This window comes from Hyperolius riggenbachi, chromosome 10 (genome assembly GCF_040937935.1).
Source record: "Hyperolius riggenbachi isolate aHypRig1 chromosome 10, aHypRig1.pri, whole genome shotgun sequence".
Classification (NCBI taxonomy): Eukaryota; Metazoa; Chordata; class Amphibia; order Anura; family Hyperoliidae; genus Hyperolius; species Hyperolius riggenbachi.
The window spans coordinates 242,825,396-242,839,660 of NC_090655.1; the positions used below are offsets into that span (position 1 = coordinate 242,825,396).

Genomic DNA, 14,265 nt, shown 5'->3' on the forward strand with positions numbered 1-14,265 from the left:
CTTCCCTCATCTTAGGTGAATATTTGTCTATACTTGTTTTGCCCCTAGCTTTAGGAAAAAAATCTAGATTTCTCATGTACTCTCTAGTCTGATTTACTAAGGAGGTAGAATGGGGAGTGAGAAGACTGTAATCCAAAAACAAGGTACTAATGAGGAAGAAAGAGGAACAGAGGAATATGGTTCCCAAAGAGAGACTGTCCCTCTGAAAAAGAGACAGGCAGGAGCTAAGTGGGACCACTCAGCACAAAGCAGCATTGCCATGGTGGCTGCAGTTCCTCTTTTTTCCACGTGGTGGTAATTCCACTTCTTTCAAATGGAACGCAGAGACAGGAACTGGTGGCACGCACGGCCGGAAAACAGGAAGTGGGTGGGGCACGGACAGGAAAGTAGTGGAAGTGGCAGGAAGTTGAGAGGAGACATTGCAGGAACTGGCAACAGGGAAGGTAAGAAGATATTGTATTAGAAGTGCTATATTATAATACTATGTCAGTCAGATTTGTAAGTGATGTAAGATTGGTAATGAGTGAGTGTGCTGCATTGTGAAAAGACTGAGCTCTGGGCTCAGGAAAGGAGAGGTAGAGTAGCAGCCATGAGGAAGGACTGAGAGCTGGGGGACACTGAGAAGCCTGCCTGAGAGAGGTGGGGAGCAAGAGAGAGAAAGAGGGGTAGGTGTGTGTCTATTTTAATTTTTCATTCTTAAAAAAAAAAAAAAAAAAAAAAAAAAAAAAAAGATATGTGTGGAGGGGAAAGGGAGAGAGACAGGTGGGAGGTGGGAGTGCACATGTAACTCTCTGGAGGGGAAAGGGAGAGAGACAGGTGGGAGTGAGTACACATGTAACTCTCTGGAGGGGAAAGGGAGAGAGACAGGTGGGAGAAGTGATATATAAAGAAATACCTAAAAAATATGCTGGTGACACAATAAAAGTGACAGAAACAAAGAGGTGGAGGCTATACGTGGTAGAGGTGACAGAGACTGGTAGAGAAAGAGGTGATGGAGACAGGTGGGAGATGAGACAGAGAGGATGGAGAGAGAGGTGATGGAGAGAGGAGGAGGAGGTGACAGAGACTGGTAGAGAGAGAGAGGTGATGGAGACAGGTGAAAGATGAGACAGAGAGGATGGAGAGAGAGGTGATGGAGACAAGTGGGAGATGAGACAGATAGGATGGAGAGAATGAGGTGATGGAGAAAGGTGGGCGATGAGACAGAGTGGATGAAGAGAGAGGTGATGGAGACAGGTGGGAGATGAGACAGAGTGGATGGAGAGAGAGGTGATGGAGACAGGTGGGAGATAAGACAGAGTGGATGGAGACAAGTGGGAGATGAGACAGAGAGGATGGAGAGAGAGGTGATGAAGACAGGTGGTAGATGAGACAGAAAGGATGGAGAGAATGAGGTGATGGAGAGAGGAGGGAGAGGTGACAGAGACTGGTAGAGAGAGAGGTGATGGAGACAGGTGGGAGATGAGACAGAGAGGATGGAGAGAGAGGTGATGAAGACAGGTGGTAGATGAGACAGAAAGGATGGAGAGAATGAGGTGATGGAGAGAGGAGGGAGAGGTGACAGAGACTGGTAGAGAGAGAGGTGATGGAGACAGGTGGGAGATGAGACAGAGAGGATGGAGAGAATGAGGTGATGGAGAGAGGCGGGAGAGGTGACAGAGACTGGTAGAGAGAGAGGTGATGGAGACAGGTGGGAGATGAGACAGAGTGGATGGAGAGAGAGGTGATGGAGACAAGTGGGAGATGAGACAGATAGGATGGAGAGAATGAGGTGATGGAGAAAGGTGGGCGATGAGACAGAGTGGATGAAGAGAGAGGTGATGGAGACAGGTGGGAGATGAGACAGAGTGGATGGAGAGAGAGGTGATGGAGACAGGTGGGAGATAAGACAGAGTGGATGGAGACAAGTGGGAGATGAGACAGAGAGGATGGAGAGAGAGGTGATGAAGACAGGTGGTAGATGAGACAGAAAGGATGGAGAGAATGAGGTGATGGAGAGAGGAGGGAGAGGTGACAGAGACTGGTAGAGAGAGAGGTGATGGAGACAGGTGGGAGATGAGAGAGGTGATGAAGACAGGTGGTAGATGAGACAGAAAGGATGGAGAGAATGAGGTGATGGAGAGAGGAGGGAGAGGTGACAGAGACTGGTAGAGAGAGAGGTGATGGAGACAGGTGGGAGATGAGACAGAGTGGATGGAGAGAGAGGTGATGGAGACAAGTGGGAGATGAGACAGATAGGATGGAGAGAATGAGGTGATGGAGAAAGGTGGGCGATGAGACAGAGTGGATGAAGAGAGAGGTGATGGAGACAGGTGGGAGATGAGACAGAGTGGATGGAGAGAGAGGTGATGGAGACAAGTGGGAGATGAGACAGATAGGATGGAGAGAGAGGTGATGGAGACAGGTTGTAGATGAGACATAGAGGATGGAGAGAATGAGGTGATGGAGAGAGGAGGGAGAGGTGACAGAGACTGGTAGAGAGAGAGGCGATGGAGACAGGTGGGAGATGAGACAGAGTGGATGGAGAGAAAGGTGATGGAGACAGGTGGGAGATAAGACAGAGTGGATGGAGAGAGAGGTGATGGAGACAAGTGGGAGATGAGACAGAGTGGATGGAGAGAGAGGAGATGAGACAGAGAGGATGGAGAGAATGAGGTGATGGAGAGAGGAGGGAGAGGTGACAGAGACTGGTAGAGAGAGAGGCGATGGAGACAGGTGGGAGATGAGACAGAGTGGATGGAGAGAGAGGTGATGGAGACAGGTGGGAGATAAGACAGAGTGGATGGAGAGAGAGGTGATGGAGACAAGTGGGAGATGAGACAGAGTGGATGGAGAGAGAGGAGATGAGACAGAGAGGATGGAGAGAATGAGGTGATGGAGAGAGGAGGGAGAGGTGACAGAGACTGGTAGAGAGAGAGCTGATGGAGACAGGTGGTAGATGAGACAGAAAGAATGGAGAAAATGAGGTGATGGAGTAAGGAGGGAGAGGTGACAGAGACTGGTAGAGAGAAAGGTGATGGAGACAGGTGGGAGATTAGACAGATAGGATGGAGAAAATGAGGTGATGGAGACAGGTGGGAGATGAGACAGAGCGGATGGAGAGAGATTTCTTTTAGCAGCCACAGTTAGCCCCCAACCTTTGTCACTGGACACACGTGCTTTGATAGTGCAGTCATAGTTGCCCCCAGTCTCTCTCAACACTTGCAGGTGACCCCAATTTATACCACATAATAGCCACAGAAGCCCCTCAATTTCTGCCAACATTCTCAGGTAGTGGACAGTCTCTGCCAGTATTCTCACGTGGTTGCCAGTCTCTGCCAGCATTCTCAGGCGACCGCCAGTCTCTGCCAGCAGTCTCAGGTGGATGCCAGTCTCTGCCAGCATTCTCACGTGGTTGCCAGTCTCTGCCAGCATTCTCAGGTGGTCGCCAGTCTCTGCCAGCATTCTCAGGCGACCGCCAGTCTCTGCCAGCATTCTCAGGTGGTCGCCAGTCTCTGCCAGCAGTCTCAGGTGGTCACCAGTCTCTGCCAGCAGTCTCAGGTGGTCGCCAGTCTCTGCCAGCAGTCTCAGGTGGTTGCCAGTCTCTGCCAGAATTCTCAGGTGGTTACCAGTTTCTGCCAGCATTCTCAGGTGGATGCCAGTCTCTGCCATCATTCTCAGGTGGATGCCAGTCTCTGCCAGCATTCTCAGGTGGTTACCAGTCTCTACCAGAATTCTCAGGTGGTTGTCAGTCTCTGCCAGCATTCTCAGGTGGTCGCCAGTCTCTGCCAGCATTCTCAGGTGGTCGCCAGTCTCTGCCAGCATTTTCAGGTGGTGGACAGTCTCTGCCAGCATTCTCAGGTGGCCACCAGTCTCTGCCAGCATTCTCAGGTAGTGGACAGTCTCTGCCAGCATTCTCAGGCGACCGCCAGTCTCTGCCAGCATTCTCAGGTGGTCGCCAGGCTCTGCCAGCAGTCTCAGGTGGTCGCCAGTCTCTGCCAGCATTCTCAGGTGGTTACCAGTCTCTGCCAGCATTCTCAGGTGGATGCCAGTCTCTGCCAGCATTCTCAGGTGGTCGCCAGTCTCTGCCAGCATTTTTAGGTGGCTCCCAGTCTCTGCCAGCAGTCTCAGGTGGTCGCCAGTCTCTGCCAGCATTCTCAGGTGGTAACCAGTCTCTGCCAGCATTCTCAGGTGGATGCATATGGCCGATTCAATCATTATCTGCTAGAAATTGCTGCAACAAACGATACCCATTAAGGTGGCCACTAACTGTCCAATTTCTAGCGAAAAATCGTTCGCGCGATCAGAAATTCTGATAGGACGAAAAATCGTTCACTACACCTTCAACAAACCGATCATTGCTTCCTATCTATCACGACCACCAAGAAAATCCACATTTTCGTTCGACGAAAATTCATTCGGGCGACATTTTTTTCACTCGTTCATAATCGATTGTGTCCACCAATGGAGACTATTTACAACCAATCCAATCAGAATTTCTGATCGCTCGAACGATTTTTCGCTACAAATTGGACCATTAGTGGCCAGCTTTAGTCTTATTAACTAGCTAAAAATATCTTAAAGCACACCTGAACTGAAATGGATATGGAGGATGTCCTATTTATTTGCTTTGGAACAATAACATTTGCCTGGCTAGTCCTGATGATCTTTCATGCATTAAAGAGAATCTGTACTGTCTGATTTGTACAATAAAAAAAACATACCAATCGAGCCACTGTGATCTCCTGGGTCCCTCTTTGCCGTTTCCGCCACGATCCTGGCTTTTAATCGCCAGTTTTAGTTCACAAACAAAAAACATGGCCACTAACCAGGAAGTGATGTATGTGTACATATGTATATGTATGTATATATACAGTACACACACACACACACACACACACACACACACACACACACACACACACACACACACACACACACACACACACACGTGTGTTACACTATACTACAAGTTTCTGCACTCCAGTCTGGGATTAGTCACAGTTTCTCAGCATGTGACAGGCAGCTCCCTCCCCCCTCAGCTTCACAAACTGCATCACAGACAAGCTGAAACAGAGCCTGCAGGGGGCGTGCATAACTTGTCCCTATTACAACAGAGGCAGCCCATTCCTCCCTGGGTCGACAAAGCTTGACAAAGAAAAGAAGATTAGATATATTACAGAGACAGTGCAACTTGAAAAAGCTGCGGTAATCCTTACCATGTTAGAACAGGTATAGGAACTTATAGGATAGAAGAAAAAAGGCTAAACATTTTCTACAGAGTCTCTTTCAGAATCAGAATCACCTTTATTCGCCAAGTGTGGCGGGAACCGCACCCGGAATTTTTTGTGGACACACGGCAATTGGCATACAACATCGACATGGCACAGATAATGCTACATAGACACAACAGCAATTTTGACAGACAGTACAGCAGTTAGTGTGGATTGGTAATGCAAAATAACAACCTCAACTTCAACCCGGTCCATGGAGTGATTAGGGGATGACAGTTGGGAGAGTGCATGAATTAAGTAGGACAACCGCTTGGGGAAAGAAGGAGTTTTTATGTCTGGTGGTTTTGGTGAGAATGGTCCTATAACGGCGGCCTAATGGGAGGGGGTCGAAGAAGCAACTGCCAGGGTGAGAGGGGTCTTGAGTGATCCTGTTTGCCCTGGACCTCATTCTAGATGAATGAAGGATGTCCAGGGGTGGCAGGGGTGACCCTATAATCTTTTCAGCAGCGCTGATTACCCTCTGTAGTTTGTGCTTGTCCCTTGCGTTAGCCCCAGAGTACCAGACAATGATGGAGGAGCAAAGGACAGACTCAATGGTGGCAGAGTAGAAGCTGATCATTAGCTCCTGCGACATTCCGAACTTCCTCAGCTGCCTGAGAAAGAACAGCCTCTGCTGGGCTTTCTTTTGAGTTACGGAGGTGTTCATTTCCCACTTCAGGTTGTCTGTGATGGTGGTGCCAAGGAACCGAGCGCTGTGTACCCTGGAGACCTCGGTACCGTCAATGGAGACAGGACTGGGGGACGGAGCGTTTCTTCTGAAGTCCACGATTAGTTCTACAGTTTTTGCCGTATTTAAAACGAGTTTATTTTCCTTGCACCACCCGAGGATCCGCTCGATCTCCTTGCGATATTCCTGTTCACCATTTCCGCCTATGTGGCCTAGTATGGTGGTGTCATCCGCAAACTTGATGACCTTGACAGAGTCCGCGGATGAGGTGCAGCTGTTCGTGTACAATGAGAAGAGGATCGGGGACAGCACACACCCTTGCGGGGCACCAGTGTTGGTGATTCTAGGACTGGAATAGCAGCTGCCAATCCTGACTAACTGTGACCTGTCAGTAAGGAAATCTTTGATCCAGGTGCACAGATTCGGGTCAACACCGAGTCTTACCAGGTCGTCGTACAGGATGGTCGGACAGATGGTGTTGAAAGCGGAGCTGAAGTCCAGAAGCAGGATCCTGGCGTAGGAGTTGGGTTTGTCCAGATGTTCCATGATGTGAGCTAGACTGATGTTAATAGCATCCTCGACGGACCGGTTAGCCCTGTATGCGAATTGCAGGGGGTCCGTTTTGGTGGCGGTGTGCCCCTTTAGATAGGAGAGAACCAGTCTTTCGAAGGTTTTCATGATAATTGGCGTTAAGGCAACCGGTCTGTAGTTGTTTAGATCTGAGGCACCTGGCTTCTTGGGGACCGGTATGATGTTAGCTTTCTTGAAGCAGGAAGGGACCTTGCTCATTGTCAGGGATTTGCTGAAGATTGAAGTGAGGATCGGGGCTAGCTGGCTTGCACAGGTTTTCAGGCAGGTCGGGGATATGCCGTCTGGGCCTGGAGCCTTCCTGGGGTTGAGCTTCTGGAGGTGCAGTAGTACGTCAGCCTCCCGGACGATTACCGGTGTCTGGGGGTCAGTAGCAGCTTGGGGAGATGTGGCGAGAGGCTCCCTGGGTGAGGACATGAGTACTGGGTCCCCGGAGTGGGTGGGTTGGTGCTCGAACCTGCAATAGAATTTGTTGAGCTCGTCTGCTAGTGCGATGCTAGGAAGAGTGTGTTGGTAAGGGGGCTTGAAATTAGTGGCTGCCCTAAGGCCTTTCCAGACGTCTCGTGTATTGTTGGACTGCAGGTCCTGTCTTAATTTGTTTGCGTAGTCCCGCTTTGCTACTTTCAGCTCTCGATTCAAGGAGTTCCTGGCTTCCCTGAACTCCTCTGGGGTGCCGGATTTGTGAGCTTCCTCTTTGATTTTCCGTAGGTGGCGTAACCTGCCATTAAACCAGGGTTTATTGTTTGGGAAGACTTTGACGTTCGACGTTGGGATGCAGGTCTCCTCACAGAAGCGGATATAGGAGGTGACATTCTCCGTCCATTCGTCTAGGCAGGGAGCTTCCAGGACCGACCAGTCAGTGCTGTCAAAGCAGGCTTGTAGGTGACCCTTGGCTTCCTCAGTCCACTTTTTAACCGTCCTGACAGTCGGCTTTGAGGTTTGAAGGAGCCTTCTGTAGGTTGGGACCAGGTGAATTAGGCAGTGGTCGGAGTTGCCTAGGGCAGCTCGGCGGGTAGCCTTGTACGCATCTTTGAGGACCGTGTAGCAATGGTCTAGAGTGTTTTGGTTCCTGGTAGGGCAGGTGACGTGTTGCTTGTATCGAGGCAGCTCCTGGCGGAGGTTCGCCCTATTAAAGTCCCCTAAGATGATGAAGAGGGAGTCCGGGAGGGAGGTCTCCCACAGTGTTATGGTGTCGCTGATAGTGCGCAGGGCGTTCTTGGTGTCCGCATCTGGGGGGATGTAGGCACCTGCTAGGACATAGGAGGTGAACTCCCTTGGCGAGTACCGAGGCCTGCAGTTGATAAGTAGAAGCTCAGCATCAGGAGAGCAACTTTTGTGCAAGATGGTTGTGTTTGAGCACCAAGCACCATTGATGTAAAAGCAGATTCCGCCGCCCTTACTTTTCCCCGTGAGAGAGGGGTCGCGGTCTGCTCGGAAAACATTGAAGCCAGGTAGGTTGAGGGAGTTGCCCGGGATGTTGTCGTTTAGCCAGGTCTCGGTAAAGCAGAGAACCGGAGAGTTGCCTCCAATCGAGGGTTTGCTCCCAAGTAGTAGGAGCAACTCGTCTAGCTTGTTCGGCAGGGAGCGGACATTTGCTAGTAGAATGGCTGGGATGGGAGACCGCAGGCCCTTCCTCTTAAGTCTAACCTGAGCGCCAGCCCTCCTGCCCCTAGGCCGAAATCTGCTAGTGCTGTACCATTGGTCAATCTGGGACCGAACTGTGTCCCAGAATGGCAGTACCTGGGCCTGAGTCTCCCATTTCAGGAGCTCTGCTCTAGTGTAGGAGATGGTAGGGGGAATGGGACTGGCCATCAGGTATTTGGCCCGCGTTGTAATCTGTAGCAACAGATTGCCACCTGTTATATGGTATCGGGTTGCGCAGTTATTGAGTGAGGGCATCAGAGGCACAGACGTGGAGTAGGAGCATCCTGCAGTTCGCACTGCAGGCTAGCATTGGTGTGAAACAGTCCTTTTGAGGAAAGCAGGGGCAAACAGTTTATGGCATGCAGTTTAGGGTGAGGAGCATCCCGCATATACAAAACAGCATCAGGTTAGCAGTTGGTGTGAAAACAGTCCTATAAGTAAAGCAGGAGCAGACAGTTTATAGCATGCAGTGTAGGGTGGGGAGCATTCCGCATATACAAACAGCATCAGTTAGCAGTTGTTGTGAAACAGTCCTTTAAGTAAAGCAGGAGCAAAACAGTTTATGGCATGCAGATTAGGGTGGGGGCATTTAGCATATACAACCAGCATCAGCTGGCAGTTGGTGTGGCATATACCTTTAAGGAATTCTGCTCCAGCAGGACTTGAGTGGATCAGGATCGAGGGTAGCAGTGCCGGTCTGTGCTGTGGGGCAGCGATCATGGGGTCCATACACGCGCTGCCCTTGTGGTGATGACTACACCCATGTAGAGGGTAGGCCGCAGCTGAGCCACGTGCGCGCCACGTGGGTAACTCGCTGTTTGGGTTTCCAGGGGGGCAGGGTACAACGCTGGGCTGCAGACCGCCGGTCTCTGGAGGAAAACCAGGACCTATGTACGGTCCCCGCAGTGTCAGCCTATGTAGGTGCAGGGCTGGGGAAAGTTGGTGGGTGGTCCCCTGGCATCCGCGGTATTCCGTTCCGGAGTCGGCAGCAGGCTGCAGGGTCTCCTAGGTCTCCGGTGTCGGCGGGACCACAGACAGTCGGTGGGTAATCTCCGGGCGGCAGGATCCCGGTGTCGGCAGCTGTGCCTGTAGCTGGGGATGGTCCGAGGGCAGCGGGTTTTCGGCGCGGGGGCCGCGGGTTTCCGCCGTGGGGGACTGGCAGCGCCAGCTGGTGTTACCTCAGGCAGGAGTTGTCGGCCGTTTCCTCCTTGCGTTCTACTGGCTGGGTGCTTGGATCCGATGCTTGGATCCGGCAGCGGTGGCGGGATATCGGCTGGGGGTGGGTGCCCGGGCCCTTGCTCTCCGTGGCTGCGGGAGACTGCGGGAGACTCTGGCTGCGGGAGACTGTGCGTCCCTTCGGGAGAGCTGTGTGCTGCTGAGACTTAGGTACTGCAAAACCTAAGTGGCTAGGTGGCTGAGACAAGGCTAATCTAATTCTAAACTGAACTAAGAACTAAGCTAAACTAAGAACTAAGCTAAAAACAAAACAAAAATCTAAGAATTGCTGGGAGCCGATGTGTCTGTGGCTGCCCCTCACGGCGCCATTACAACAGAGGCAGCCCATTCCTCCCTGGATCGACAAAGCTTGACAAAGAAAAGAAGATTAGATATATTACAGAGACAGTGCAACTTGAAAAAGCTGCGGTAATCCTTACCACGTTAGAACAGGTATAGGAACTTATAGGATAGAAGAAAAAAGGCTAAACATTTTCTACAGAGTCTCTTTAAGGCCTCTTGCACACTACATGCGATTCCGAAATTTTTTTTTTCTTTTATACGTCCGATTTTGAATTCCGATTAAAAATCTTAGCAGCATGCAGTACATTTTTTAATCGGATCAGATAAAAAAAAATGGAATCACATGTAGGGCTTGATTCACAAAGTGGTGCTAACTGTTAGCACGCCTGTGAAAACCCCCTTAGCATGTCTAAACGAGCTTTTCACGTGCAAAACTTTATGCGTGTAAAACTTTACGCGCGCACTGCACAGAGCGCAGGGCGCTCCGCGCGAAGTGCCCATTAAAGCCTATGGGACTTAGCGCGCGCAAAACTTTGAGAAATCCGGTGCTAACCTACTTAGCACCCTGGTTAGCAAGTCTAAAGACTTTAGACGTGCTAAGTAGGTTAGCACCGCTTTTTGAATCAAGCCCGTAGTGTGCAAGAGGCCTAAAAGTGTCTGAATTACTCCAGAATCAACATGTGACTAATCCAGTTAGACTTCAGTTAAACATTTGATCTGCATGCTTGTTCAGGTTCTATGGCTAAATTAGAGGCAAGTGGATCAGCAGGACAGCTAGGCAATTTGCATTGTTTAAAAGTAATTAAATATGGCAGCCTCCATATCCCTCTCACTTCAAGTACCATTTAAATGTGCATTCTGTTTATACAGGAAGCTGAATTTACACCAGCAGAACCAGAAACTTGCAGGACCTAATCAGATTTGAAGACTGCTGATTAATTAATCATGTGCCAGTTGATTGATCAGCCATTGCAGATTTCTGGCTTGAGACTGTATCTGTACAGCGCTAATTAGATTTACAATAATACATTATTCACAAGGTATTATTTTTGTTCTCTACACAGGATGCCTTCCTGTTTTGTAAAAGGCTGCAAGTCTCAGTGGAAGAAGACAGCGGAAGATCTGAGCATGCACATTTTCCCACGAGACGCCGAGCGAATCAAAACGTGGCTGCGGATCCTGCAGATTAAAGAGGACCAAGTGGAAGACCTGACCGCGCGAATCCTAGCAGATCGTAAAGGGGCGTTCAGGATCTGCTCCAGACATTTCTCTAACCGGAGTTATGAACTGCGCGGCACTATGACGTTTCTAAGAAGGGATGCCGTCCCATCCTTAAACCTGGATGACCAAGACGATTCCCCAGAGCACAGCTACGCTAAGCGCATGCGCTTGGTAGAAACCGCGTCCTCCGATCCCTCTCAAGCATCACTCCAACAAACCATTAAAGAAGAAAACTCACAACTGGTACAGCAGTTCACGGTGCAAACCTATGACGCACTGGAAGGAACCACTGACATGTCAGCTTTCCCCGATGCTCAAGCCGCCGAGCCACTTTTAATTCCAGGTTGTGAAATAGAAGTTGTGTATGAAACCGAAACCACTGCCTCCCCTCAGAATTTGGAACTGACTGAACCGAGAACTTACAAACGAAAACCTATGAGACACACCCGATCCTTCGGGACATCAACGCACAATAATCCGGAGTACAGGCATAAATCTAGTCAGTTTGATGGGAAAAAGGATGTAAAAAACAAAAAATCCTGGGCGCGTCGGTTCCCACCGCACCGCTCGATAGGAATCCAATGTGAACTAATGGTGGACACGCCTTCTAGGCCTTACTCAGAAGAGATAACGATATTGTACTCGCCGGAGCGTCGAAATGACAGCGATGACGGAATGACAGACCAGTCGGACAGCGAAACATGTTGTAGTGATGAAGGCAACAATCGGGTAGATGAACCCATGGAATCGCAAGATGGTAATCTCCCGTGTCCCGGGCTAACACCTGTTTATCCTAAGGCTTCATATAAACCCTTCGTGAAACCGGGTGGCAGTAACAGTCTCCAAGACAGTATGGAGGAGCTAGGACTAATGGATGAGAGCTTCAGATTATTTAATGAAGAGAAGACCGACTGTCGAGAAGAAAGTGAGAGGAACAATGCCAATCCGAGAGATCTCGATTCTTCCGCAGTCTACATGGCTCCCACTTTAAGTCGTGGAAACTACATAGAAGAAAACAAATTTATAGTATTCGAATCATGTTTAGATCAGCTGTTGTTTTCAGCGGCCTGTAAGGGTTCAAAAGAATGCGATGGGAAAATTGAAAGCATTAAAAAATATAGAATCGGATCAGCAATTTCGGTCTCTGCCAGATGCACAAACGGTCACAATTTCCACTTGTGGAGAAGTCAGCCCCTCATTGCTGGGATGCCAGTGGGGAACATTCTCATTTCTGCTGCTATTCTTTGCAGTGGATTACATTTCTTGAAGATTGACTCCTTTTTCAGATTCCTGGGGGTGTTTTCGATTGGACAAACCACACACCATTCTAACCAGACTTCCTTTCTGTTTCCCGCCATCAACTATCACTGGCAGGTGGAGAGACTGAAAACCTTAGAGTCTGTTAGAAATCATCCTCTTGTCCTTGCTGGAGATAGTCAGTTTGATTCGCGCAGCCATAGAGCTAGGTACTGTACGTACTCCTTCATGGAGCACAACTCCAAGAAGATCATTGATTTCCAGGTTGAACCACTGGACTCTGGAATAAGTCCTGTCAATCTGCTGAAACAGTCTTTCCAACTGACTCTTGACCGTCTGAGGTCTGAGGAAGTTGATATAAAAGTTCTGTGTACAGAAAGACATGACGGAATAAGGAAATTACTTCGAAAGTCTTACGGAGATATCATTCACCAACTTGATGTCTGGCATTTGGCCAGATCAGTGGAAAACGAGTTGCTGGTGGCTAGCAGACGCTCTGCATGTGGAGATCTCGCTGGATGGGCATCTCCTGCAAAGAACCATTTGTGGTGGGCAGCCAGGACTTGTGGTCGAAACCCCCAGTTACTCAGAGAATTGTGGTCTTCCATCATTTATCACGCTACTGACAAGCATCAGTGGGAAGATGGTGAGTTGTATAAAAAATGCTATCATTCCAATCTAACTTCTGCTGAACGAAATTCACGTGAATGGCTAATTCCGGGGTCCGTCTCGCATTGCAAGTTAAAGGAGATTGTTCTGAATAACAAACTGTTGAAGGATCTCGAACATCATTCCCAGTTTTGTCCTACTGGAGAGATCGAGGTCTTCCACAGGACGGCTTCAAAGTATCGTTCAAAAAGCATCCATTACACCATCGATTCCATGGTTGCACGAACCCAATTAGCTGCCTTGGATTACAACTTCAATGTTCACCGGTTGCAGCCCGTTGCGCAGAGACTTATGAGTTGTGAGCGAGAAGAAGACCTAGAGAGACACAGTTTTAGGTACAGCAAACCAAAGACAAAGTGGATAGCTGAGAGGATTTACGAGCCATCCAATCAGAGCTTCATCAAGGTTATCCTCTTGGACATTTTAGAATTAGTGGCTGGAAACCGGCAGTACCTTTGGAGCTCGAGAAAACCCAACATAGATCAAAGTCTTGTGCTTTGCTCCCCGGACAAAGTGGTACCCCTACACAAGAAACCGGCTCGTTTTCCATCATAACCCCTGAACCACTTGGACTTGCTATGTCAGCGTACATGATGTGGATTCTCGCTGAACTTCACAACTTCACTTATTTTTTTTTTACGGGATTTGTACATATTTTTTTATATCTTTTTTTTTGGGGGGGGGGGGGGGGGGGCTACAAAGAATTCTAAAACTTTCATTACAACTTGTTTGTTTGTCCTAATTCAATGATCTTTTTATTTTTTCTTATTGCTTTCCTTTCTTTTTTTAAAAGGAACCTGAGGTGAGAGGGATATGGAGGCTGCCATATGTATTTCCTTTTAAACAATACCAGTTGCCTGGCAGTCCTGCTGATCTCTTTGGCTGCAGTCGTGTCTGATTCACACACCTGAAACAAGCATGTGCCTAATCCAGTCAGTCACATCTTATCTGCATGCTTGTTCAGGGTCTAGGGCTAAAAGTATTAGAGGTATTGTTTAAAAGGAAATAAATATGTCAGCCTCCATATGTTAGGCACCTTTAAGAAAACCGTAGGCGATCATAAAGCAAAAAAAAAATGATACTTACCTAAGAAGAGGGAAGCCTCTGGATCCTCCAGTCCACTGCCCGGGGCCCTCTAGAAGGTTGCGTCCACCCTTCTGTTCATGCACTGTGCCTGCACATTAGCATGGAGCCACTTGTGGACGAGCAGCTGCAGCTTGCTGTGCAGGAGCAACACCACCGCGCTGGTTCATGAAGAGCAGCGCAGCCACGTAACATGGCTGACAAGCTTTGCATATGTTCTGGGGGTCCACGTGCAGCAACGGTGGGGGCCAGCCTGCAGGATTCACAGGTTTCCTTATTCTTAGATACGTATTTCTCTCTCTCTTTTTTTTTTTTTTTCTTAAGGTTCGCCTTAGGTACACTTTA

At 49.1% G+C, this 14,265-nt stretch overlaps 1 protein-coding gene across 1 annotated transcript; it reads left to right on the plus strand.

Moving 5' to 3' along the window:
* Nucleotides 1-403: 403 nt before the first annotated feature.
* Nucleotides 404-13,392, plus strand: LOC137536509 (uncharacterized). The gene is made up of 2 exons (XM_068258722.1): nucleotides 404-443; nucleotides 10,755-13,392. The coding sequence occupies exon 2, from the start codon at nucleotides 10,756-10,758 to the stop codon at nucleotides 13,390-13,392; it is 2,637 nt and encodes an 878-aa protein (XP_068114823.1). The 5' UTR covers nucleotides 404-443; nucleotide 10,755.
* The last annotated feature ends 873 nt before the right edge of the window (nucleotides 13,393-14,265 follow it).